At 48.7% G+C, this 24,953-nt stretch overlaps 10 protein-coding genes across 10 annotated transcripts; 5 read left to right on the forward strand and 5 right to left on the reverse strand.

The window, feature by feature from the left end:
- Nucleotides 1-511: 511 nt before the first annotated feature.
- UREG_02466 (uncharacterized protein) lies at nt 512-1,834 on the reverse strand (the record flags this gene model as incomplete). The annotated part of the gene is made up of 2 exons (XM_002542904.1): nt 512-1,690; nt 1,751-1,834. The coding sequence occupies 2 exons, from the start codon at nt 1,832-1,834 to the stop codon at nt 512-514; spliced, it is 1,263 nt and encodes a 420-aa protein (XP_002542950.1).
- Nucleotides 1,835-3,757: 1,923 nt separating this feature from the next.
- On the forward strand, nt 3,758-4,177 carry UREG_02467 (uncharacterized protein; the record flags this gene model as incomplete). The annotated part of the gene is made up of 2 exons (XM_002542905.1): nt 3,758-3,926; nt 4,011-4,177. 2 exons carry the CDS (start codon nt 3,758-3,760, stop codon nt 4,175-4,177), a joined length of 336 nt encoding a protein of 111 aa, XP_002542951.1.
- Nucleotides 4,178-4,620: 443 nt separating this feature from the next.
- UREG_02468 (uncharacterized protein) lies at nt 4,621-5,092 on the forward strand (the record flags this gene model as incomplete). Its single annotated transcript, XM_002542906.1, has 2 exons — nt 4,621-4,630; nt 4,719-5,092. 2 exons carry the CDS (start codon nt 4,621-4,623, stop codon nt 5,090-5,092), a joined length of 384 nt encoding a protein of 127 aa, XP_002542952.1.
- A 121-nt stretch (nt 5,093-5,213) lies between these two features.
- UREG_02469 (uncharacterized protein) lies at nt 5,214-5,778 on the forward strand (the record flags this gene model as incomplete). The annotated part of the gene is made up of 3 exons (XM_002542907.1): nt 5,214-5,458; nt 5,568-5,587; nt 5,666-5,778. The coding sequence occupies 3 exons, from the start codon at nt 5,214-5,216 to the stop codon at nt 5,776-5,778; spliced, it is 378 nt and encodes a 125-aa protein (XP_002542953.1).
- A 518-nt stretch (nt 5,779-6,296) lies between these two features.
- Nucleotides 6,297-7,966, reverse strand: UREG_02470 (3-phytase B; the record flags this gene model as incomplete). Its single annotated transcript, XM_002542908.1, has 2 exons — nt 6,297-7,671; nt 7,836-7,966. 2 exons carry the CDS (start codon nt 7,964-7,966, stop codon nt 6,297-6,299), a joined length of 1,506 nt encoding a protein of 501 aa, XP_002542954.1.
- Nucleotides 7,967-8,693: 727 nt separating this feature from the next.
- On the reverse strand, nt 8,694-11,513 carry UREG_02471 (aminopeptidase 2; the record flags this gene model as incomplete). Its single annotated transcript, XM_002542909.1, has 3 exons — nt 8,694-8,822; nt 8,899-11,281; nt 11,371-11,513. The coding sequence occupies 3 exons, from the start codon at nt 11,511-11,513 to the stop codon at nt 8,694-8,696; spliced, it is 2,655 nt and encodes an 884-aa protein (XP_002542955.1).
- Nucleotides 11,514-13,335: 1,822 nt separating this feature from the next.
- UREG_02472 (uncharacterized protein) lies at nt 13,336-15,316 on the reverse strand (the record flags this gene model as incomplete). The annotated part of the gene is made up of 6 exons (XM_002542910.1): nt 13,336-13,765; nt 13,821-13,983; nt 14,037-14,301; nt 14,353-14,800; nt 14,863-15,100; nt 15,166-15,316. 6 exons carry the CDS (start codon nt 15,314-15,316, stop codon nt 13,336-13,338), a joined length of 1,695 nt encoding a protein of 564 aa, XP_002542956.1.
- A 1,382-nt stretch (nt 15,317-16,698) lies between these two features.
- On the reverse strand, nt 16,699-19,679 carry UREG_02473 (uncharacterized protein; the record flags this gene model as incomplete). The annotated part of the gene is made up of 3 exons (XM_002542911.1): nt 16,699-16,724; nt 16,791-19,386; nt 19,536-19,679. 3 exons carry the CDS (start codon nt 19,677-19,679, stop codon nt 16,699-16,701), a joined length of 2,766 nt encoding a protein of 921 aa, XP_002542957.1.
- A 2,822-nt stretch (nt 19,680-22,501) lies between these two features.
- Nucleotides 22,502-23,281, forward strand: UREG_02474 (uncharacterized protein; the record flags this gene model as incomplete). Its single annotated transcript, XM_002542912.1, has 2 exons — nt 22,502-22,900; nt 22,958-23,281. 2 exons carry the CDS (start codon nt 22,502-22,504, stop codon nt 23,279-23,281), a joined length of 723 nt encoding a protein of 240 aa, XP_002542958.1.
- A 614-nt stretch (nt 23,282-23,895) lies between these two features.
- On the forward strand, nt 23,896-24,589 carry UREG_02475 (uncharacterized protein; the record flags this gene model as incomplete). The annotated part of the gene is made up of 2 exons (XM_002542913.1): nt 23,896-24,091; nt 24,180-24,589. 2 exons carry the CDS (start codon nt 23,896-23,898, stop codon nt 24,587-24,589), a joined length of 606 nt encoding a protein of 201 aa, XP_002542959.1.
- Between the last annotated feature and the right edge of the window lie 364 nt (nt 24,590-24,953).

Raw genomic sequence — 24,953 nt, forward strand, 5'->3', positions numbered from 1 at the left:
TTCAAGACTGCCTTCTAGACAATCCCAACCCTATTCAATGGTTAGGAATATATTCTTTGTTTTCACCATCCTTTTGATATCTCTAGAACTGGAAGCATTGCCAACTTTTTCCTTCTCATCAAGGCTGCAGACATCATGTGCTGGTGTGCCATGGGGAGGTCAACTAGACGAATGTGGAGTTCGATTAGCGGATATCAGAACGATTGAACATCTTGGGCAATCAGTGCTCTAGTATAAATAGCCCAAGAGCCCATCATGCTTTGACTGGCGGCAAAACAGACACGCTTATGTAGCCCGTGTATATGTACAAAATCAAAACCTGTTTATGCAGCAATCCATCAGAGGTATTGCCAATTGGTGGGATATTCTCCTCAACAATCACGAACTTGTATCTCAGACAGGACGGAATTCGCCATATAGGGGGATCAAGCCTCCAGGCAAAGCATCCATTTATGGAAAGAAAATAACATTAATATTCCAGGATTCCATGCGCTTCGTTACCCTCGTATCATTACGTCTGGTCCTGTGATGGCCGGGGTGAATCCCCCGCAGCTCTCTTTCGAATCTGCTCCAGAATCGCCGCCTCTTCTTCTTGCAGCATCTGCAGCTGCGACACTCTTTCTCTTTTCCGTTGTTCCAAAGACGCCAGATTCGATAGCAGGCCATCTATTTCCTTACTTTCGTCGGATGCGGGCTCGGCTGGTGGTTCAATTGCTGATACGCGACGCGACGATGAAGGGTCTGGTGTGGATGGTGGCCTAGGCGGGATCAGAGGAGCCGCTGAGACGGCAGAGACTCGGTTTGAAGATGGTGCTGGCTCAGAGAGCCTCGACGAACTGCCACCCCGTTGATGACTGGAGCTTGTAGCCTGAGTACTAGCGGCATCTAGCTCTTCGGGTGCCTGTAGATTCCAAGTCGGTGAAGCGGCAAGGCCTCGTTCGGACTGAGAAGCCCTTGGGCTATCGGGCGTGCTGGTCTCAAGCTTGGGTGTTGCAGGTATCGCCTCCAATTCAAGAAATTGGCCACTATCATTTACGTTGAGTTCAGTGCCACCGATTTCGTGAACCACCGGTGGGTGTTCCTCAGCGTCCGGCATCGCTTTTGGCTCCGGATCTGGAGTCTCTGTGCAGATATCCCGGTAACCCCTTCGCCGCCGGAACCATTGGAAAAGACATATCAATATCACAATAACCACCAGCGGTACTACGACACCAATAGCTGCGATTTTGCCAGTACTCAGGCCAGAACTATTGTCGCGAAAGGGATAATAGTCGTCCGGAAGGGGCGTGTGGTAATCGGAGGGAGTTGGATATAAGAATGTAGGAACGGAGAGTGATGTAGTCAAAGAATCAGGAACTGTCGAAGAAGACTCGGGCGAATCAGTGGTTGTAGTGGGTTCAGATGATTCGGTCTCGGTAGATGAGCTCGTAGTGGACGGCGTGGAGCTTTCACTGCTCACTGTTGAGGTTGAATCATCTCCAAGTATATCTTTCGCTTCAGACCATTCCGCAATGATGGTATGGCACTCGGTCCTCACCGTTTCCCAAGCAGTTGACCCATCGCTGTCTGGACAGTCGTCTATGAGGCATCGGGCGACTTGCCTCAGGAAGTCTTCTGACTCGCAACACTTTGGGTCTGATAGCCACTTGCCGCAGCCATAGTCGTTCACAGCGGTTTGAAAACAAGGCTCCTAGATCTCTCCCCAGTCAATACTCCAAACCTTGGAAGTAGGGACCGAAATATATCTCACTGCGCAGGATGGGGTTCCGTCTCGTTTCACAGCGCCAGCCGCAACAACCGCAGCGGTAGCGAGAAGGGCATGAGCAGACCGCATTTTGGCCTTGAAACGCGCGATGATAGAATGACGCTGCTAGATTCACTGTTTTTGCTATCTCTGGCTGGCTAGATGTGGGATCTCAAAAGGGACATTGTTGCATCGAAGGACGCCAAACGGAGGGCGAACATGCGGTGCGACAAGCAGCAGCATGCCTTGAGCGACTCGCTGCCCAAAATTGAGCCATCATAGCCATTTCCACATCACCGGAACTGGAAAAGGGGCTTGGAAACAGGCGACAAGGATTATATCTTTGGTATTCCAAGGGCTTCAATTTACAACGGCCAATCAGTGAATATGGCCGTCCCTATTCCACTGCCAGGGGCCTTGACATGGGTTCTCAGGCGGGAAAAGAGCAGCATCGTGCGTCTCTGCTCGTTGGACAACACCGCTTGCACCGCCAGAATGCGTCTGTTTGTCTCAATCGAAAAGCAGCAGAAATGCTTGGCTGTCCAAAGCCACAATAACGTCGATGACAATTGGCCTTGAGCATCCTGGTTGTGGAGTTCCGTCCACTAATAACGAGGGAGCAAATGCAAGCAATGCAGGGTTGTCAAGGAAGCTCTCGGGACGTTGCATCAACAGAGCCAAGCAGTCAACGTCTCTCGCAGGTCATTATTAATGTTCCCGCTCCAATATCAAATTCAATAATATTTATATCCTCTCGATCAACATCTGAGGCGGACCCGGGCCGGGCCGAGCCGGTTCTCCAGAATGTGTCTTGGCTGTGTTCTTACGACACTGTGATGGCCCTCTGTATCAGCTTCATTATCAGTTCTTCTTTTTAGACTTGTTTCTAGTCTTTTAGGAAGACGCCGGAAGCTGCATCCTTTGCACAACTACATGATAGCCACAGTTTCCTCCTCCCGATCCCCCCCCTTGATACGGAATCGTTATTCGCAGCGCCTACGAATAAAAAGCAAAACCCGAAGAGCAACTGACTCTAATATCAGAATACTTTTCTAATAATAATACTCGAACACCCGTACTAAAAACCGCTGCAACAGCGCTCAAATTTTTAGCAATACTTCATTTAGATATTATCAACCAGGCATTTCCCTTAAATTCTCCTTGATGCTCAACCTCCCAACTACCAAAAGGTGCTCCTGTTAACCCGGCATTTTCCAAAACCATGTGAACCGCTTCAACTGCGAAGCATTTGAAAGCAGTCACTCTCGTCGCAAGTTTGGGATTCAGTTTCTCGTCTGACCCTCAAGTGAGGAATCTGCCCTCACCCTGAGCTCACATTGGGCTCACACTAGTGATCTATATTTATTTATCACAGAGATTTCCTTCAGGCTTCAACCTGAAGGGGCAACACTTCATTTACTATCTATCAAATGAATGGGTGGTTGGAAGGCCCCCATAACACATACAATAGGATTCATGAAGAATATGAAATCTCAACATGCTTTATCCGCTGTTGATGATCCATCACAATACCAGTTATAGCAAATGCAGATACAATGCTGAATTGTCAATTGCTTTACCTTGATTCTAGGTACAGTTGGGATTCGATTATCAATCGACTTTCTGCACAGCCAGTTCAACAATGGCGGATAAATAATATCACCCTATGGCATTGAAAAGCAGTGAGTTTTGACTCGCATATTTCATACAACGTGAGACTTCTCTTGAATGGGATCCCTATTGACATCCACAACAGTACAATACTGATGGATTCACTAACATACCAAAATAAATACTATATATATTATTGACTGATCAATTGCCATCATATTGAGAGATGGTATGAGAGGTGTGTTATGCTCATAACCCATAGGTATATAAAGCTACTTACTATCTTGCAGTTCTCTCCTTCTTGGATCCTTCTCGTCCTCAAGCCTCCATAATATTCACCACCACTTTGATTCCTCTCAAATCTTTTCAAAAAAAGATAAAATATTTTTTATCGATTCCGAAATGGCTCGAGCATCAACTCGTGTCAGAAAGCCCTCCCAGCGGGCTAGGGAGGCCGGTTTCACCATGGCTCCGCATAGCCAGGTGGCCGAATTAAAGGAATCGGCAAGGCGAAAGGCGAATCCGAAGCCAAAACAGCCGCGGGCGGCTAATGGCAAGCGGAAGAAGGCCAGTAAGCTATATTAGAATTCCCCAAAAAAAAAAAAAAAAATCACTGCTTTTAAGGATAAATGAACTTACGAAGATTCTTCTATAGAGAGCCAAGTGGTCGAAAGACCAGTTTTAACGGTCCTCAGAGAGGAAGACGAGCGGGCGGTTTGCCTGCTGCTCGAGCTGGCCTCGACAGCATTGGCTCCAGATTTCAATCTGGAGGTGGATTTGGAGGCCCGTCGAAGGGCATTTTATGCAAGTCTTCAGACTTAGGCTTGCGGAAGGGGCCAGAAATGGTATGTACTTGTCACCTTGGTAAGTTGTATTGAAGCTAATGGACGGAATTAGGCGTTAGGGGTTGGAGTAACGGCGATGTGTCTGGGAAATGGGCGGGATATCATTTGGCCGGGGTTTATTTTCTTTTTTCTTTAAAGATTTGCTTTAATCACAATCTCCCAAGAGGGAGGTCCATAATGAAAATGGACTTGTTATTTCGTTCAATGAGCTTGAGATTTGGCTTTTAATTGCAAGGAGATATGTCCTTTGGATGGGAGCTGGTGAGAAACCAAATCAAGACTTTAAGCAACGGTTTATCCCTTGACAGCCAGTTCTTTATAAAGCTCGTAGGCTGGACTTGTCTTCCATAGTATATGTAGAGTCAGGCTTCAGGGAGCAAAAGGAGAGAAGTCAAGGATGTGGAGGCGTATCCTTCCATTATGGCTGAATGTGAGCAAAACATTGTCAATTCGACAGCATCTGAGAAAACAACTGCTGCACCACTGTATGATTCTAATCATACCGCACTGTCCACCAGTTCGAGAATTAGAGGAAGAAACGCAGGACGTCGAAAGTCGAAACCCGCAGCAAAAAAAGTTCATCGCTGATCAACGGCCAAGAAAGGCTCCGGGCCAACTTAAATCCAGCGCAAGGACATCAATCAGCAGCTCCTGCAACCGCGGTGGAAGAATAAAGCAGCGAGCAGAGGTTCAAGGAAGACGCAGGAGCCTGGAACATTTTATCTCAAGAGAAGTTATTTGCGGTGTGTATCAATTGGCGCAGGCTAAGAGTTTTTTCGCAACCGTTGCTCTGCGCAAGAAGTGGCGGGGAGTCAAGTTAACTATCCAGTTCCGCAGCGCAAACCAGGTCTACAACAAACAGAGGGAAGGACGAGAAGGAACGCTGATTTGACCGTCGGGCAAGTCTCGCCAAAGAATCCCAAGCCGAAGCAAACAATCAGGGATCAAGCAAATAGCAAAAGGAAGCGGTCCGCAGAAACCTAACCCACCGAGCCTTCAGATTCTGAACAATCATGACACAACCATCCGCCGGCGGGAAATCCCCTGCGTCCAAGCTGGCATCCTCCATCTCCAAATCACGCCAAATCCTCCCCGACCCGACGAACAGCTTCAAACCCGGCACGAAGCAGTCCTCTCCTGTAGTACGAAATATGGATCAGATCACACGGATTGGGGCGCAAAGGAGCATGCCAATGCAACCAAACCCGGCGGTACAGGATATTCGAAAGACAAAACAGTATCGAAGCTTTGCGAGGAGGTATGCAGTTCCCTTGTTAGGAGCTGTGTGAGAGTCTGAACGAGCTAAATATGAGATATTTCAGGTGGACAGCAACGATCGTCGCACTGCCTATTCTATTATACACCAGTTACGCATTATACGAACGAGGTGAGCAATGCGATAACAACATTTGGAAGCTTCGTTTGATGGATAACCAGATCGACTAACTGCATCTTTCTTATATAGTGTTTTACGATCGACAACCCAAAAGCTTACCGGGAGTGAACGCCTTTTCACCAGCAGAACCGTCAAACCAGCCTTCAGATATTTCAACATCAAATGAGAGCACTACAAGCTGATCGTCATTCGATTTGTGGAATTAGGTACAAGCGCATTGAACTGCACGGGAAATACTAAACTGGAAAGTTCTTATTTTCTCACCGTGTTGATAGCATGTCCTCGTTGGTTTCTCTAAAGGCGCTTGGGTGTATTATATAGCATTTAGGCTTGGTCAAATGGCGGCTTGGTGTTTGGCGACGGCATGCATTTCACGATACTCCTCTCCTATGTGTCATATTTTCTCAACTCTTTTGAAGTTAAGGAGGGATGGAATGGCTTTTCTCAAAAGCCATGGTCAAAGCCCACTTTCAATGCGTTGCAAATCCGAAAGCCATGTGCGTAAAGGGGTTGTACAATAACCTGCTAGAATAATCATGTGCTATGAATAGAAGAAGATAATACAATGACTCCATGTCCCATTCCTCATAACCCATCCCATTTTCTTCATGTTAGATTTCGTCACTCGTAATCGATAAAAGAATGCAAAGAAAAAGCGATTGAAGCTCAAAAGCAAAGTCCGAACCTCCACCGCCAGCCATCAAACAGCTGGATTCCGAGCAAAGCAGCTCTCCCACTTCCCACCATTCACAGCATAGCTCAACCCCTTGATCCAATCCTTCAACTCGCACCGTCCCAGCGCATCGACACTACACCCATATAACGGGAAAACACGGTCATTTAGCAGGACCCGGACGAACTCGTCATCCTTCCTCGGCGACCATTCACATTTCATTTTCTCAATGTACGCCCTGGCGGCAAATGGCACGGTCCAGGCGGCAGAGTACCCGTCTGACTGCACTGGAGTCTGCACACGATCAACTGGGAGAGGATTCGTCCGGTTAAACAGACCCATGGCGGCGTAGATCGAAGTCATGGTGTTATCGTGGCTGAAGTCTGCGTATAGTGTGGCGTTCAGGGGGAACGTGGCTGGGTTATCATTAAGGGTCCGATTTGTGTTTGTATTATCCACAACGGGTGTATTCGTGAGACGGGCGATCAGTTCATTGGTAAAACCGATTCCTTGCTCGCGTCCTAGAGTATTTCCCGGCCCGTAGTGGTAGTACTTGCCCAGCGACTGGTAGTAGTCGTAATCAATCCATTCGCCAGAGGAAAACAGGCGGCAAAATGGGGATATTGTGCTCGCGTCCGGAGTTAATGCAACGGTATGGAATGAGCATAGATCCATGAGGTAAGGGATGTCGTCGATGGTGATATTTGCCATTGGAAGTTGAGATTTCACGCGCTGGAGGGTCCCGGGAGCAAATTTCTTGAGGAATATCGTTTGCATGTTTTTACCGGATTTATCCTTTTCAAAAGTCTCGCATATAGAATGATCGAGGGTATTGTTGCTGGATGGCCCCTCGGGGATAACCACCCCGACCACAGGGGGAGTCCCCTTTCCAGCTCCCTCAGGATCGAGGACAGTGGATCGATGAAATCCTTCGATAAATTTCTCCGCTGACTTGACGACCCTGGGTGATCCGGAAGCTCGAATAAAAGGCTTGATCCCCTTGGCCAGGTTTTGATATCGCCGGTAAAATTTAACCCCGGAGTTGAACAATTGAGTATCCCCGAATTCCGTCATTTCGTCGCTTTTCAATGGGTATCGAAACGTTTCAAGAAACTTGAAATCACCCTTGTAGGACTTGGAAGTTTTCTGAATACGGTCAATGAGCTCTGCATAGATCTTGGTCTTTGCCGCAGTTGGGTGCCTTGCTCCGTGTCGCGACAGCACTTGGGCAAAGGTGATGGTGCAGCCAGGAGGCACATCCGGAGAAATAGTAGACTTGGATTTCAAGGAAGAATAGGGGGAGTATTGGCCCCAGAGATGCGCGTACTCCTGGTTGCATTGGTAGCCAAGCTCAATGGTGTTGCAAACAAGCCCTCGTCTGTTGAGTACTTGTCGCGAGACGCTGCGAGCTAGCAATCAGCACAACTTCCAAGCATGGGATAGAAAAGAAAGAGATCATACAACGGCATCAAGAGCCCACCAAAGATCACAATCAGCATGATAGTAGTCAGAATAGTAACGACATTCAACTTCAAGAGAGTGATCAAGGACTCCCTGCTACCGTACTTTGAGAAGAATTGCCTTTTAGTTGGATGATTGCGCTCGACTGGCGCTTCAACTTGAGCAGGGGTGGTTCCAACCGACTCCTCATCGTCCTGATATGACAGCAAGGCCGTCCGGTCACCAGCATGCGCCATTGTGAGAATAAAGTCCAGGCTTTGGGTCCCCCGTATCAAGTCTCAAATCTCGCACCTCTCCACAACCACACAGCAAAGAGTTGAAATGAATGTAGTTGGCAAGGAGCGTTCAACAACGATCGTGGGCATCATCAAAAAGGAAAAGAAATGGAAGAGCAAGTGAAGATATATCACCGAGTCCAGCTCACGGCAGCAACCAAAACGCGAATGAAAGCAACGAAGGGCATCAGCAAGTTACACAAAGTGAATGGAATCCAAAAACCAGCTGCAAGTAACGCAGAAACGGAGAGCGAGACCCGAAGCGAGAGGCCATCTGATCCCGTCTGTCAAACAACCCGCCAGATGTCGCGATGAGCGTGAGAGCCGGAAGAACAACTGCCGGCCACTCGTTCCAGCCACGTTGCCCTCTGATTGGCTGGCCGGCACTTGGCTGTGGCGGCCACGTGCAGAGGAGGGTTACGTAATAGTCAGGGTCAATTTGCACATGCTCGCTTTAGTCTTTAGATGTGTGTGTGTGTGTGTGTGTGTGTGTAGCCAGCCTCGAGATAGAGTTGAAAGGTCTAGTATTATTTCTGTCCTTAGAGCTAGTTACGGAGTAAATCTCCAATCAAATAACCGCCTGCCGCCATTTCTCTGTCCTTTTGGCCCTATGCAATGCACGAACTGTACACGGCATCAGATACAGTAAACCCAGTGTCTATCCCACAAACTTCCACGAGTCCACTTCCTAGAGCTTTGATTCTCCAAGATATCCGTGAGACTCGAGCCACGACTTAACATCGTCCCTATCGCGCCGGAGCCAACCAGCCTTTGCCCGAATGGAGTCCAAACTCTGCTCCAACGAGCGGTCGAAACCCTATTTATCGTTGTTAGAGACCTAGATTTATGAAGCGTTGTCTGCAAATGAAAGCACAAGAAGAAATCACACTAACCTTCTGGTCCTTGTCTTTGAAAAACTCCTGCACGTCTTTCAGTTGCTCCTCGGTTGACAGGCTTGCGGTGCAGAGCTGCACGACAGTACCCAGCATGGAGAACGCAGGCGGCAATCGCTTGACCACGGCTTCCCAATTATTCTTCAGCCATTCCCATCGCGCAATGATACTCGTGGGGTGCACCCGGAGCCCAGCCAGTGGCATGTAGATATCCTGTGCCTTCACTTCGTCCGAAAGCGACAGGTCAAGGGTTCTCTGGACCAATTCCGGCTGCTGCGCACTTCCCAGGGAGCGAAGTGCGGTATTCTTCTCGGCCGATGTTGGGGCATTTCGGTATCGATCAAGAATAACATTGTACTCCTTCTCTCCGCCGTTGCGGAGTACAAGGTCAAACACGCTCCCACGGAGGTTAGGGTGGATAGCCGAGTAGTCGCCAGACGAAAAACGGCTAAACATATCCTTCACGGCTTCAAGAACCTTTTGGTCTCCAGCGGCCCCCGCTGATCCAAACATCAAAGCCTTGAATTGCTGCAGAACGTGTCCATCGTTCTCAGAGAACTCCCAGCCAAGTTCATGAGATTTCGAACTGGTGAGTTTACGCTGTAACGTTTTCAGTGCGTCTCTAACTTGGACATCCTCAAAAATCCACGCACTGCGAACAGCACCCAGTCTTCCTAGGATCTCGTTCCACACCACAAATTCCGGCTCATTATCGAATCCTTGAAGTAAAGAAAGACTTCCCGAAGTCTTTTGGTACCCGGACGCGGCCAAAACACCTGCATCAGCAATCATTCCGGCCCGATCCTCAACGCTTAAGAGGCCTGCTTTGGCATCTCTGCCCAATTTCTCAAGCCGCTCGGGACTGTAGCGGGTCCTGAAAAGGCTTGAGTGATCGGCATTGAGCTTGAAGAAGTCCAATTCTGGCAATTTGAGGTCTTGCTCGCGGTCGGTTAACATGACAGTTTCGTCTACGTCCTTTTTGCTCTTCAATCGTAGAACAACAGGGTAAACTGTCGTATCCTCTTCCGGTTTCACATCCCCAGTGCGAAGGAAGCGGTTTTGTTTAATGGAAATAACCTTCTGGTCTGGCTTTTCTTGCACAGTAACGACGGGGTATCCAACCTTCTTTGTCCAAACCTCCATCACGGCCTCAATGGGCTTTCCGCTCACCTGGCTCAATGCTGCCCACAGATCAGACGTGGTTGTGTTCCCATATGCATGTCTCTTAAGATACAGCCGAATGCCTTCCAGAAATTTCTCTTCGCCCATATACATTGAAACCATACGCAAAACCGCAGATCCCTTGGAGTAAGAAATAGCATCAAAGATCTGGTTAATTTCATCTGCTCGTTTCACAGGAACCTCGATTGGATGGCTGCTTCTCAGGGCGTCAAGTGATAGAGCCTGTTGAAGATCGTTCACAACATAACTCTGCCATACTTTCCATTCAGGATAGAACTTGTTGCAAGAATACCAAGACATCCATGTGGCAAACCCTTCATTGAGCCATAAACCGTCCCAGAAATCCATGGTCACCAAATTCCCAAACCATTGGTGAGCAAGCTCGTGTTGGACAGTCTCAGCAATTCTTTCCTTGGTTGCGGCACCGGCAGTCTTCTGGTCATACAGCACATCCACAATTCGGTAGGTTATCAGACCCCAGTTCTCCATTGCACCAGCTGCAAAGTCTGGGACCGCGACCATGTCCATTTTGGGAAGTGGGAATTCACTATCGAAAGCTTTCTCGTAGAAATCCAATGTTCTCGCAGCTAGATCTAGCGAGAATCTGCCATGTTCAATGTCTTGATCGGGAGTTGCATAAACACGGATAGGTACCCTAAAGGCCTTGGTTTCAATGTATTTGAGTTCACCCACGATGAAAGCTAGCAGGTAGGTCGACATGAGCGGTGACTTGGAAAATGTCACAGACTGCTTCGATTTGCCATCGGCGTTCAAAACCTCTTTCTCGTGAGCGACGTCCATGTTGCTTAGGCAAGTTAGGTTCTTCTCCGCAACGAGCGTAACAGTGAAGTGTGCTTTCAGCGCCGGCTCATCAAAACACGGGAAAGCCCGTCGAGCATCCGTGGGCTCCATTTGCGTGGAAGCAATATATTTCGTATTGCCTGCGGCATCCTTGTACGAACATCGATAGAAACCAGCCATGTGGTCAGTCAGTTTCCCGGAGAACTTTTGCGTCATCTTGATTTTGGATCCGGCACGCATTGTCTGGTCAAGTTTGACGGTAGCGGTCTGCTTATCGCTATCCAACGAGATGGAAGACGCTTTAAACTCGCTTCCATTCTCCGGGATGATTGTGGTCGAATGAATGTCAAGGTCCACAGAGTTGAGGGTAATAGACGTGCTGTCCTCGACGATATCAAGACTATGGGTCATATTAATATCAGCCAGCGTTCACATTGCCAATAAAATAGAAGAGGCCAGCCCAAAGCAAAAGAAAAGGGGCCAGCGTACTCTATGACCACTGTTCCTTCGTAAGTGAATTTCTCAAGGTCGGGCTCTAGAGTCAAATCGTAATGGACCGGCTTGACGTTGGCAGGCAAAATCTCACGATTGGCCGCGATGGAGGCAGCCCCTCCGGCAGCTTCGTCCCCCATTGCGTGACACATTTTTCGACACGAGCAATATCTCTTGAACTGGCGAGGACCAAGAAGCGAGGCACGCGGAATAGCTCGAAGGTGGGGTAAGCTGGGCTGTTTAGAAGTCGTTCTGGTGCCAAAACAGGAAGAAAGGTATCTGAAATTGCCTGGATTGCCTAAGGCAGATCGAGTAGCAGAGGAGGAGAATCGATACGGCGTAACAAGTCGAGTTGAACGGGGCGGGCGTTGCTTGACTATATTCACGACCGAGTGAACATGTCTGCGGTGGAGGGGTAACATCTGATCACCAGGAGTCGATGACGGACACCGCTAGTTGGAAATGTCCCGCCAACAACCGCGTCACCCACAGAGTTAATTCGCACGATGGCCCGCAAATAAGGATCCCGTTTTCGACCCTTCGACTGCACCAACACACCCCAACCCAAGTCTCCCAGCGAGCAGGCAAACCTAAAGCTACAAAGCACCTCGCTGATGACGGCGGTCAGCGGGCTTGTCGCAGCGACAGCACACACAGCAGCCGAGAAGAGCTGAATGCAATCAATGGGCTCTCAATTACAATGCGGTTGTTTGTTTGTCTGCCGCTTTCGCCTTCCCGTTTGCATCTGCATTGCCGAATGCGGCAACTCATCAGCTTTTCACAAGCTTCCAGCTGCTTATGTAATTGAGCACTATTTGGACCAATCACAGCCACCCACCAAACTTTGGATGACTCAGCTGCTAGCCGAGGCCACGACACAAAAAGGGCCTCCTCTTTTTTCTCCCTCTTCTTTCTTTCTTTCTTCTCTCCAGAGGAAGATGGGCCACCGTTTTTGACCGTGTCTTCCTTCATCTTGCTTGTATCGAATCGGTAGAGTGTGGGCTCCATCAGGGGTCCCTAAACTCGAAACTGAGATGATTGAACGAGCTCGATCCCAGCCCAGGCATCCAGCACTGAGTGTTCCAGCGCCTGGCTTGCTCGTTGCAAAGCAACACCTGACGCAACATGTTGGATCATAAAACCGACTCCTTGAGGAAAAAAATCACAAAGCTCAGCGCAGGATTCGCTCAAATCCATGTGAGCTGATTATATCCAGGAGTCGGTTCCATCTGAGTGTCTACCCCCAGTCAACCACCTCTGCACGCCAACGCCGCAGGCACACCCATAGATGCCGTCATATCTTTTCGTTCAGACCTCCACCTGGCCTCGATCCTCGTCTACCTCCCAAGTCGATCAGCCATAAAGGTTGGAGTCTAGAAACCGGTTTGACAAATGACGTGCCAGGGAAAGCCAGGCGGCTTGATGCAAGTGACCATGACATCGGCTCGCATGCTCTCTATGCCTTGTCAAGTTCGAAGCGAACAATTCCAGTCCGTCTTCTGTGTGTAACGGAAGCCATTAAACAGGAAAGATTCGTCTTCTGAATCAAAGCTGTTCTTGTGTGTTCCAAGCACGGCTCTTGACTTATGATACTTTTAAAGATTCTTGTGAAGATTTTGGATATCGAGAAATAAGACGTTGACAGCAGGATACCATGAACTTATGTCTACCCTACTTTGTCTTTCTTCCATAGCTAGTGGAGTACAAGTTCGCTAGTTATTTCCTGCCAGATAAAGTCTACCAGCAAGTTTGAGGGGATCAATCGGCTTTGATCAAGGACTGTTCCCCATAGGAGCCTGGAACATTTTTCTATTATTACGTTGTGGCTGTATTATAAATTTTTCTCGAACTTATTCGTTTTTCATATTTCTATACTCCGTACTTGTCCATCTTTTAAGCCAATTTGTTCAATCCTAGCGCCCAAAATGATCTAAATCGATGATTACGCAGTTAACCACTTATTCACCCATGCCACATATTTTCATCATTATTCCCTTGATCTCCCAACTCCGGAGCCGTTGAGACTCGTTGAACTATTTTTCGCGTCCAACTGTCACGCCCAACAGTCAATCTTTCGTCAAGTCGATACTCTCCCATCCATGGAAGAACTTTGGCCCACATGATCCAATATAAAGCACCAAGCGCAAATATCGCCAAGCCTGCGAGACAGTGAATATAATACGGCAGATGCTCATAAACATTGTCCACCTTTGGCGGGGGAACAAACGGTGCCACGGCCAGGTATACGTTGGAAATGAAGAAGAAAGCGACGACAGGCAAGGTAGCGCGAATAGCAGGAGACCATGTCGGATAACGGGCAGGGCGAAGGTAGATATGAATGAGTCCCGCAGAAACCAGTGCGTTTACAATAGAAAGAGGGTATCCAATGAGACTGTCAATTGCTAACTGTTAGCCTTAAGCAGTGAAATGCAGGCGGGTGAACCCACTTCAATAGAAAGTTGTAAGCATCCCCTGGAGGCGGTGCCAACATAACTACCACAGAGATGAGATAGTGCTCGAACAGCCCAGCTGCAGGGGAGTTGAATGGCCTGTTGCTCGCCCAGAACCACGAGAATGGTAAAACCCCTTCTCGTCCGAGCGCTTGAACAACTGCAACAACGTTAGATCGCATCACCACTCACAGTTCCTATATAAAGACCTACTTCGACCTTGGGAGAACAAAACGGCCAATACATTTCCAAAGGCACAGAAGGCGACGAAAGTAGATAGGGCTCGTTCTGCTTTAACACCGAAGACGTTTCGAAAAAAGGACGCAGCGAGCGTTCTCCCAGACTCGAGCATCTCCTCCCTTGGAACGGCAGCGAAATATGCGATATTCACAAGGAAATACAAAACCCCAACCATGGTCACACCTACAGGTGCTGCTATTTTCAGGGTTCGGATCGGATTGTGAGTCTCACTTAAGCACTAGAAAACACCGTTAATACCTAAACCATAGAAACGAAGTGCGCAACATACATAGTTTGCATTCGAATAGCCAACATACGACCAGATCACGTTATACAGGGCCATAACGAGGCCATATGGCGTGGGTGGCCTATCGCCCCAGGGATGTTCGAAGTTGCGAGGCTCGATATTCACGAATCCAGCACACGCCAACAAACCTCCAATCGCGATAATAAGGATAACAACTAGCTTCAAAACACCCAACGCGTTTTGAATCCGGAGCCCCCATTTCACCGCCGTAGCATGGATCAAAAACGCGGCAGTGATGCAAACCAACCCAATGCCGCGCTGATTCCATCGATTGACACCTACCCCAAAAGCGTGGAGTAGATATTCGCCAAATATAACGCTATTTCCTGCAGCCCAACCTAGGAGCAAGGCGTACGAAGCGTATATGGCTGTCACTAGGAATTTTGGTCTAGTATACACATATTCTAGATAGTTCTTTTCACCACCATTCCTACCAGCGTCACGTCAATTTTCATATCACCAAAACGGCTGAAAGGGCAATCTTCTACTTACACCGGAATAGCGGTCCCAAACTCCAGATATACAGCCGTACCCGCCATCGCGATGATCATCCCTACGAACCAAACGGTCAACGACATTCCGACGCTTCCCGTCAACGCTAGAATGGTGCTTGGTGTCGCGAATATTCCGGTGCCTATTATCCTGTTGAAAACCAAGAAGGTAGCCGTGAATACTCCGATCTGCCTTCGATCTTCTGGGATATTATCAGATACGCATGATCTTGTCGTATCTATGAAATATCGGTTAGTAAAACAAAGCTCGGGACCTGATGAGAATCAAAACCACTGCACCTACCTAGCTTGTCCAAATTATCGGGATTTAATTCGTGGGACAGCTTGCTCTTTTCAGTCCGATGGGATGCATATTCGGACGAAACCAGCGTTGATAGGTCACTACCGTTGCCAAATGACAAGATATCAAGCTCATTGTTCTGCATATTGGCCATCTGGAAGTTCAGAGATAGCCTTTGAATGGCAATCCGGGGGGAAAAACGGATTCCCAGGGCTGCAGTTTTTGAATGTTTCGCGATAGTCACCGGCACACATGAAGTGTTGTAGGGGTTGGAGTTGCCGTATTCGATACCAAGTTCAAGGGAGAAAGAACCAGAGACCTGCGAACACTTGATAGATTATTGCAGGCACTTTCACAGAGCCCAAAAAATAAGCCATACATGGCAAAATCGCGAAAGTAGTATAATATTGAATGAATGATACCTTGAATAATAAGGCAGACTCCAAATCCTCCATAGCAAAGAGTAAATCCACAAATCCACATCCCTCATAGCATAAATATCATCAGCAGCGGCAACGAGAGCCGCCAGCCACCCAAGTCCATACTGTCTGTCGCAATCTCTGACTCCAATTGAGAACCTCAAAACTCAACCGCACCCCCAAGTACCAAAACAAGTCATCTCGCCGAGTTTCAAGATGGGGAAGATCATTGATATAAAACAGAAAGGAAATTAAGAATCAAACGCCGGGGCGTCAGAGAAAAAAAAATGACGGCATCAGGAAAGAGGGAATGGAGTGTAGACGGGGAAATTCGAGTTTTTCACATTCTTCTTCCCATCTCTCGACATTAACTCCGTAATTGCCTATTTGTCAAACTCCCAGTATAAAAAACGGCAAAATGTAAAGCATATTCTCCCGTGCCCTGTTTAGCCGGTTTTCCATAATACCAATGAAAGGCACCAGACGCCATGCAAGCTAGAGTAAAGGTAGCACGATCTTCCTGTTAGAAAAGAGGTAACAGTCGACAACCGACAGCGGTAGATATAGAAATAGTGCTATTTCAACAGCTGGTCGAAATACGGCGGTCACTTTGAATCTATAAGAGACGAAGAGGAAGAGATCACCAGTGATACGGTGCAAATAAACGTGAGGAGTAAAACAAAATTAGAAGCAAAACGGATGGTAAGTTAGCTCGTCAATAGCTAGATGGCCATTCCCGAATTTCAACTCATTTCAACTGGGTTTCTCGAGTTGCCCCTTGAAAGGTTTGGATGGTATGTGGGGAAGAAGTGTCGAAACCTAGGCAGAACTGGAAGCAGGCATTGGCATATTCACATAGTATAGTTACTCTGTGTAGCACAAGCTTCGCTCGATATGGGATACGAGGCAGGACCCCAAGTGTTTAGACATCTAGATTGCCCAATTGTCTCGTTGCAGTCTCTAGGAAACCTCGCGTAGAGAAGTTGATATAATTGGACAGAAGACGTCTACCTGGACGAATCTTGAGACACAACGGGGGATTGGCAGGGCTGGTGTTTTGGAGGTGACACGATAGGAGGAGCCGATGTTCTCTTGGTCATCAGCGCAATTTTCTTTTTCAAGGCTGTAAGTCGAACACGTATACTGGAAACCACTTTCAAAAAGTTAGTACTTTACTACGCCATTCATTAAAGGAGCGCAAAAACATACACTTAGTCACGACCTCCCGGTCTTCACCTTGTATACCATTGATCTCCCCGATTTCTTCACTGGACATCGTATTTGTAGCCTCACTCGAGCGATCACTGCTTAATTGAGGAAGCTCGTCGCTTTCCAGGACAGCCTCTAGCATCCGTATCGCGGTCATGTACGCGATCTCACAACCAGGAAGGTCTTCACCGGTAAGTTCATTAATTGCAGCTGTCCTGGACATCTCAAGGGCCCTATCATACATCAATCTCTCCGCCGTGATCCCAGAGCTGATGATAACTTGGTCTGAGGAATGAGCAAGGCCTCCCACAGACATACGCCCAACATGGCCGACTTGATACGCGTGGTTAGCGGGGATCTGTCTCTGGGCATCTAATAACCTGAGTCGTGAATATTCAGCCTTTTGAAGTACTTCGTTGAAGCGGTTTCGGACCCATTGCACTACATTATTCACCCGGTGTCCGACATTTACGCTTGGTAGAGTTGCAATAGTCTCCCCGCGATTTTTACGGGCCCACCATGCTCCGGCAATATCCATTGATTTAGCCAGTAATGAGAGGGCTTTCACATAAAGCACAAGAGCTTCTTCTGACAATGTGAACGTGGCATCAACCGTCAGCCCAGTATCGCTAGATCCAGCTATTTCCGCCGTTTCGGGATTGATCACGGGTTTGATGGCAGTGTCGGCTTGCATAGAAGGAGTTAGAGGAGCCAGCTGTTTATATTTCACTTCGGCAAATCCATAGACGACATCGCTACGGGTTGCGATTTCCTCAATTATATGCAAGACTTTGGTATCCTCGTCCAGTGGAGGCTGAACTTTAGCTCCATCCCCAACAACGACAAGGCTACCCTGAGCAAGCGGATACGCAGGAAACGCATTATATCCTAAAGGAGGCGATCTTCCAGCTTTGGTTAAAGCTAAGGGAGGAGAAAAGCTGACACCAAAAAGCCGTCCACTAGCCATATTGAGTGCTTTGGAAATGGCCGACGTTGCGGACGTCGGACTCGGCCCATATCTTCGATCATACGAATTGTGACGTTGGTGCGAAGACCCCGAGCGCTGCCTGTTGTAAGCACCAACCACTCCCCGGGACACAGCATCACGAGGAGGGGTGGATGACTGAGGGGTGGCGGTGGTAGTTGCACGGCGAACAATAGCTCCAGTTTGTTTTGTTATCGCCTGTTGATGTTGTTGTTGGAAACGGGGGCTTGCAGCTAGTTCATCAGCAAAGGCATTGACCTCCACCGCTCTTTTCTCTACCACAACGTAGTCGCGCTCGAACGCCACATCCTGCGCGGCCCGATCCCTTTCAGAGACAGTATTGTCATCAAACTGCGGCTCAGATAGGCCTCTTCTTTTCATATCTCTGCCTTTTGATAGAGTAGGTCGTTCTGGAAGCTCCGCATTCCCTGCCTTTGCATTGAAATCACGGAGTTCTTCCCGGTTAGGAGAACCAGGAACAGAAGGCACACTCCCCTTTCGAGCTGTAACCGCTACACGTTGTAGATCGAGCTTTTCTCGGCTCCCAGCGCGACGTAAAGATGGGCTTGTAGATAAACGACCAAAATTTCCTGAGGGCGGTCGAGGTTTAGCGGGTGAACGATCATCTAGCCTCCCATCACTTTGAGAACGAGAGGGCAAAGCATCTCGTTGTGCAGTCTGTAGGGCCACACGGGAATCTCGCTCTTTCTGGGCTAGCAGATCTTCCTCAACTAGGCCTGGGATGTCTCCTTTGATGATAGACGACTCAAAAAAGTCCCTGAAACTGACTCGTTCCACCGGGTTCCGTTTAAGAAGACTTCGAATCAATTTCTTTAACGGAGCTGACACTTCGATTTGAGCTGGGAACCTGACATTGTCTTCGCCCTGTTCAATTTTTCGGAGCAGGTCGACATGATTGCCAGCCCTAAATGGTGATCTTCCAACTACCAGTTCAAACAAGACAGTGCCAACGGACCAGAGGTCGGCTTTTGCATCGTACTTTTCGTACCTCAAAATCTCTGGGGCCATATAAAGAGGCGAGCCACAGAGAGTTTCTGCGAGCGAGGTAGCCGGTAATGACCGTGCGAACCCAAAGTCGGCGATCTTGAGCATTGGTAACGACTCGATTCCTGCCACCGGTGTGTAAGAGTCATCTCTAGTCTTGTATGGAACTATCTTAAGAAGACCCTTGGCATACGAGCTCGGGGGCGGATTAAGCAGCAAATTCTGGGGCTTTAAGTCACGATGGATTAGATCCCGGGAGCGTAGGAACTGCAAGGCACTGGCAAGTTGTTTGAGAAAATGGCGAACAACGACTTCATTCAAGCCACCGGTGGGAGGGTTGGGGTATTTTGCTATCATATCCCGCGTGAGTTCGTGCCTACCCAATGTATCGCGCTTGCGGATGAAGAGGGAGAGGTCGCCGAGGGCGCAAAATTCCATAATTAGGTGGATACATGAAGTCGACGCTTCGTCGCAGTCAATGAGAGCCACTATGTGAGGGTGCTGAAGGCCCTTTAAGATATCGATCTCCAACTTCAAGTTTTCTCTAAGTTTCTGGTTGAGATTGCCTATGTTCACCGCCTTGATGGCCACACAAGACCGATATTTCTAACACATGCTTGTCAGCAAACAAGTTCAAGCATTTTGCTGATAATAAGGTGGCATCGATGTCCAGTGCAGGCTTATCCAGCGCCCATTGGCCACAGAGCCTTCTTGAGAAATGGGGGCAAGGAAACCTAATGGAAGAGGCAGCTCACATTATGGATACCTTGGTAGACAGTCGCGAAACTACCACGGCCGATCTCCTCAATCTTGATATATTTTCCAAGGATCATATCTCTTGACTCTCCATCCCCCCTTGCCTGTCTCGATCCCATCTTAGGTGATTGAAGTGTAGCCATGATCAGAGTCCCGGAAGCGTGTTGGTTTGTAAACCTAAACAGCCCTCGTTATGCCTTCAGCAGCGATAGTAGTCCTAATACCCCGTAGCACGGGCCCATTAGGGGCAAGCGAATAATTCTAGCTCAGAATGGGCGATGTTGGGATGAATTCGCTCGTGGATAGCAGCAAGAGTAAATGACAGCAATAACGCGGCTGTAAGGCTTCTGACGCAAGATAGTAAAGGTGCACACTGTTCCTGATCAGAGCAAATAGGTTAGCAAATGATCATAGCAAACAACGTGCCTTCCCAAGTGTTAATCTAAGCTTCCTCTGCCCAAGCTGGTCCGGAAACGGAGCGAGTCAACGGCATACGATAAGGGAACAATACAGAAAATAAACCAAAAAGTGATGTGAGATAGTAAAAACATATTCAGAATTGTTTTCAGGTATAGGAGCTCTTTAGACATACCAGGAGACTGAGTTGGATAGAGTGATGCTGGGCCCGCAAGGTACGGCGATGATGTATTCGGGATACAATACGATACAAGAGATAGCGAGGATGATAAGCCGGAAGTCCACGATGGAAGACAGGTTAGAAAGATTCAAAGTATCAAAATAAGTGCCAAATAGGAGGTAAATAATATATATATGAAGAGACAAACAACAGAAATATGTTTGTTGGGGGACGAAAGGCGTAGTAGAAGGGACGATAAGAGTGTAGGTGAGAGAAGGTCATGACGGGACTGACATCTGAGGATGCAAAGGTAATAATGGGCAGCGGGCTGGGGAGTCACTGCATGACCACCATGCTCCACATGTAGAGGTACCTAACCACCGCGTCAATTTGAGCTGACGAAGAACAATGACTGGCGGATCTGCTCGCTTCCCCCGGCCGGCTTCCTCGAAAATTCACACATGTATCAAAGCCAAGTCGACATGTCTGATGCCAACAGGACAATATCCGCGCCGGATCCCATGCCCCGGTGAATCAACATCTCTCCCGTAGTCGTCCAGCAGCTCAGACGAGGCGAAAGTACTGGTACTTTGACGCCTGCATTAGTCAGTGCCCGTTTGGGGTTAGCGGGTGATGAAACCTTCGGGGACAGGATCACGAAAGCTTGGCAAGCTAAGCCAAAGCCCCCCCATGACTTGACCTAGGTACTGGTACTTGGTTGCCCGCGCGAATCAGCAAGCATCGTGAAGTATCAGGGAGGCACCTCCCCCGGCAGAACGCCACCGGAAGTGCAGTCCGCGCCATTCCGCATCTGGAGTCGGCATCAGGGGTCCACACCACACCGGCTAATCATCCTCCACCCTCTTCAACGGCTGCCCGTCGAGTGCCTGGGATGGCAGTCGTTGAGGGAGGAGTGCTTATATCAGCAGCTCAGCACATGGCACGAGGTTTGTAAGGAATGGGTCGCGCGGCGAATAATAGGAAAAAATCATTTGAGGAACTATGGCATCCTAACAGCCCGACAAGCAAGTCAAGTGAAGGCCATACACCAGCTCATTCAGCAGCTCCCAGAGGAATGGTTGCCAGACCTGCAGGAACAAGGAGACTGGGTGAGAACCAAGACGCTGACTGACTACGTGTGGTTTTGCTGGGACTGACTGGGGGAGGCACCACATACATGACTATGTAAGGGGTTGATGGCGGCCAAGCTGTGAGACTCAGATAAGACCACAGACTTGATTGAAGCATACTGACAGAAGAGAGGAGTCAAGGTCCAAGCCCTGCAACTGTGGAAGGCACTAAGGGATACACTGAGGATCCCTAAGGCTAGCAACCTGTTGTGGATGTTGCTACATGGGAAGGTGATCACTGGATCAAGGCTCACATGGACAGAGCCTAGGGGATGAGAGTGCCCATTACGGAGTACACAATATGGATTTCACATATTTGGGTAGGCTGCTCAACTGCTGGGGTGGTATGGCAGAGAGCCGTCAAAATATGGCCATACTTCAACACAAGGATTGTGATAGAAGTGCCAACATTGATAAATGAGGTGACAGCCCTAGTGGCTATGGCCTTGAAAGAGCTGTCAAAGACCGAGAGAAGACAGTGACTTGAGCTGTACAGAACAGCTGCCTGGAGCATATGAAAGGCATACCTTTCTTTTTCCTGGATAGCGCCTCAAATGTACCGGTCCCTGAGATCAATGACCTTCTATTCCAATCTACTACTACGAAGGATAATGGCTGAGCGAGCCGCGAGCATCTCGAGCTGCTATACGATCGACAGCGTTCTCGAACCTCTCTTGGTTCAACTCTTCGCCCTTCTCTTCGTCAGTACCTAAAATCGTCCTTTATCTCGAAAATCCTTGAACTTCTGTTCGAACTCTTTCGGAGCTTCCTCGCTGACGTCCGGCCGGAAGAATGTACTTGCACACCCACCGCCTCCGGCACCAGTGAGCTTTGTCCAGCCTATATCTCCATGATCTATGAGCTAGCAGAAGTGCTTTAGTTAGGGGTGGGAGACTCCTGGCTACACTAAGTAACAATTAGCAGTTCATGCAGATCAAGTTTTCCAAGCGGTCGATAGAAATCCAGGGCTTTGCAAGGAGCCTAGAAAAAGGACGAGATAAACGAAGGCAGTCGCGGACCGTACATGTCTATACTCCGTATTGCTGAATGAATAGTTCGCGATGATGATAACTCTGGAATTCCCCTTTTCCACAATCAAGCTATTTTTAGTACTCCGTAGTTGAAACTAAAAGCACCTCGCTGATAAGTTACATAAGCCGAATATAGAAGCTTGGGAGCGGAACGTGGAGACCAGCAGCTGCCCATCGCATCAAAACATACCCGAAGTTTGCACGTTCGTTACCAGTCTGTTGAGAGAATGTACCTTACCGCGGTGATCCAATTCGGCCTTTTGGCGCTCGCCGGCGTCCAGCCGTCTTTAGCAGCCGCCAGTTGGGGCTTCGGTGACGCCACGCTGTCAATTCAGCAAAAGGGCGCTGGGGTCGGTGGAGGATTGAAAGAGAAGTTCGAAACCCACATTCGAGGGGGAAGCAGAATTATGCTGACTGTATTGTCCAGATTACTAGATAAGAAGCCACTTTCGAAACCAATCCCGCTCGGACAAGCGGACACGTTGAAGCTCCTCCTCACCGCGCAAGAAGGCCGCGCCCCAAAGAAACCGCATCAGGCGTTCCTTTTGCTTAAAGATGCTGAATCGGGCTTGGACATTTCTTATCCGTTGGCGATCAAGGACAATGGAAAAGCTAGATTGGAACTGGTCAGCGCTCTATTAGTCTGCGAACCCCGTCAACAGTGACTAAATCCTGCTCTCTAGACGCACAAAGATCTACCTATCCAACTACTAAAGTCAGAGAAACCTCTCGATGCGAATATCGTAATAGCTTCTTTTGGCTCTGCCCTGGGCTATGATAGCCCGGCATTCCGGCTCTCCATTAAGCGAAACCCGGACGAGCCTCTCCCGCGTGTCGAAACCCTCAGATACGGCAAGCTCGATGAGATCCACCATATCTTCAAATCAGACCCCAAAAGCCCTCCGATTATTATATCGTTGGCATTCGTTGTTGCTGTACTTGCGGCTCTCCCGGTGTTGGCAGGTTTGGTAAGTAGAGGGCATTTAAGCGCAGGAGACTCCAGCTGATTCAGAGTTTAGTGGCTGTATCTTGGTGCGAATCTCCATCAGCTCCCGGCTGCGCTGAAATCCTCCCCGATATCCCATTCTATTTTCGTCGCGTCGATATTTGGGTTGGAAGCCGTTTTTTTCATGTATTACACTTCCTGGAATCTTTTCCAGACTCTTCCTGTCTTCCTGGCGCTAGGCGCGGTGACTGTTGTCAGTGGCAGCCGTGCCTTAGGTGAGGTTCAGGAACGACGATTTGCAGGACTTCGGTAGGTTGGACACCAGCATATTGTTGAGACCATGGTGGTGTGCGTCTCCTAGATCGGAGATGATGTAAATTATCTGTTTATTCTCACGGCTAGTTATAGGCATGGAGTTGGTGTCAAAAAGGTTAAACTCGATTTTGTAGGGACAATAGGGATTATTCTTTGTTTGCTCAGAAATCCAGGTTTCCATCATATCGACCAGCGAAATGCACAGTAGTGTTATTGGTGCCCCGTAGTAGCTCTCCGAGCTCCCGAGCCAATCACAGTCTGCGCAATAGCAGCGGAAAACCTTGGCCGCAAGCATCGTCATTAACCGTGACTTGGAATCGCAATGCCCTCTTCTCCTGGCGGGTGAGAGACTCAGGCAACATGGGCGCTTCGGCATCCAAACCTGCCCGGGCTGCAGCCTCAGCAGCCAGTCGACGACAATACCCCAAGCAGCCTTCCCCCTCCACAACCACCACCAAACCGCACGCGCAGCAGCCACCAGCAGCAGCAGCACCCCAGAAAACACAGGGCCCAATCTACCACTCCAACGAGAAACCAAGCCAGACAAAATCCCAAGGTAACCCTTGCCCCGCCCAAAACCCGTTTCGTTCGAAAAATGCCAGACCAAACAAGAAAATACTAACATACCCACCCCCCTCCCCCAGCCATCGACCTCGACGCCCGCGATCCCCATTTCGCCGCCTCCCTCCGCTCCATAGGCCCCGTCATCCCTAACCCAACCTTTTCCCACTCCAGCACATTCAACCGCCAAAACGTGACGCCGTCTTCATCTTCATCTTCCTCCTCCACCTCGTCTCCACCGCCTCCCAGCCCCGCAATCCAAACCCTCTCTGCCCGCTCTAACCTCGCTAGATTCGCCGAGCAGGAGCTCGAATCCTTCGGAAAACGAAGCCATGAGGGCAGACAGTTCCTCGACGTGGTTACTATACAGCAAGTCCTTGCCATGAGGGATAGGGAAGGTGTGAGCCCGGATCTGATTGAGAGACATTTCAGGCTAAAGGCGGGTGTGGTGGGCAAGCTAGGGACTAAAGGGGTGGTGGGCGAGGTCAGATAGAGAGAACACGCTGGCCTCTTTCTCTGTAGTCAACATTAGAAGAGGGCTCTTCTGTCTCTTTTTATTTTGCCTTTGCTGGGTTGGCATAACAACGTCGCTATCGAACAAGTGATGGGTGTTTGATACCAATGTGTCAAAGGGGACCAAAGGAGCGAATTTAACCCTTCTTGAGATCTAATTCATCGGCCTTGATAATCGAAGGCAGGGTCGTCAAGCTACAAGTCAATCTCTTGGAAGCGCAATTTTGGTTGGACTTCTCCATAGTATTCGAAATGGATCTAAGTGAGTTATGTCAGGAAGGCTATTTAAACTAAGAGTTCACTTTTTTCTGAGAGGAAAAGCGGCCCCATTTCTCCCGGAGAGA

Source organism: Uncinocarpus reesii, genomic scaffold (genome assembly GCF_000003515.1).
Source record: "Uncinocarpus reesii 1704 scaffold_1 genomic scaffold, whole genome shotgun sequence".
Lineage (NCBI taxonomy): Eukaryota > Fungi > Ascomycota > Eurotiomycetes > Onygenales > Onygenaceae > Uncinocarpus > Uncinocarpus reesii.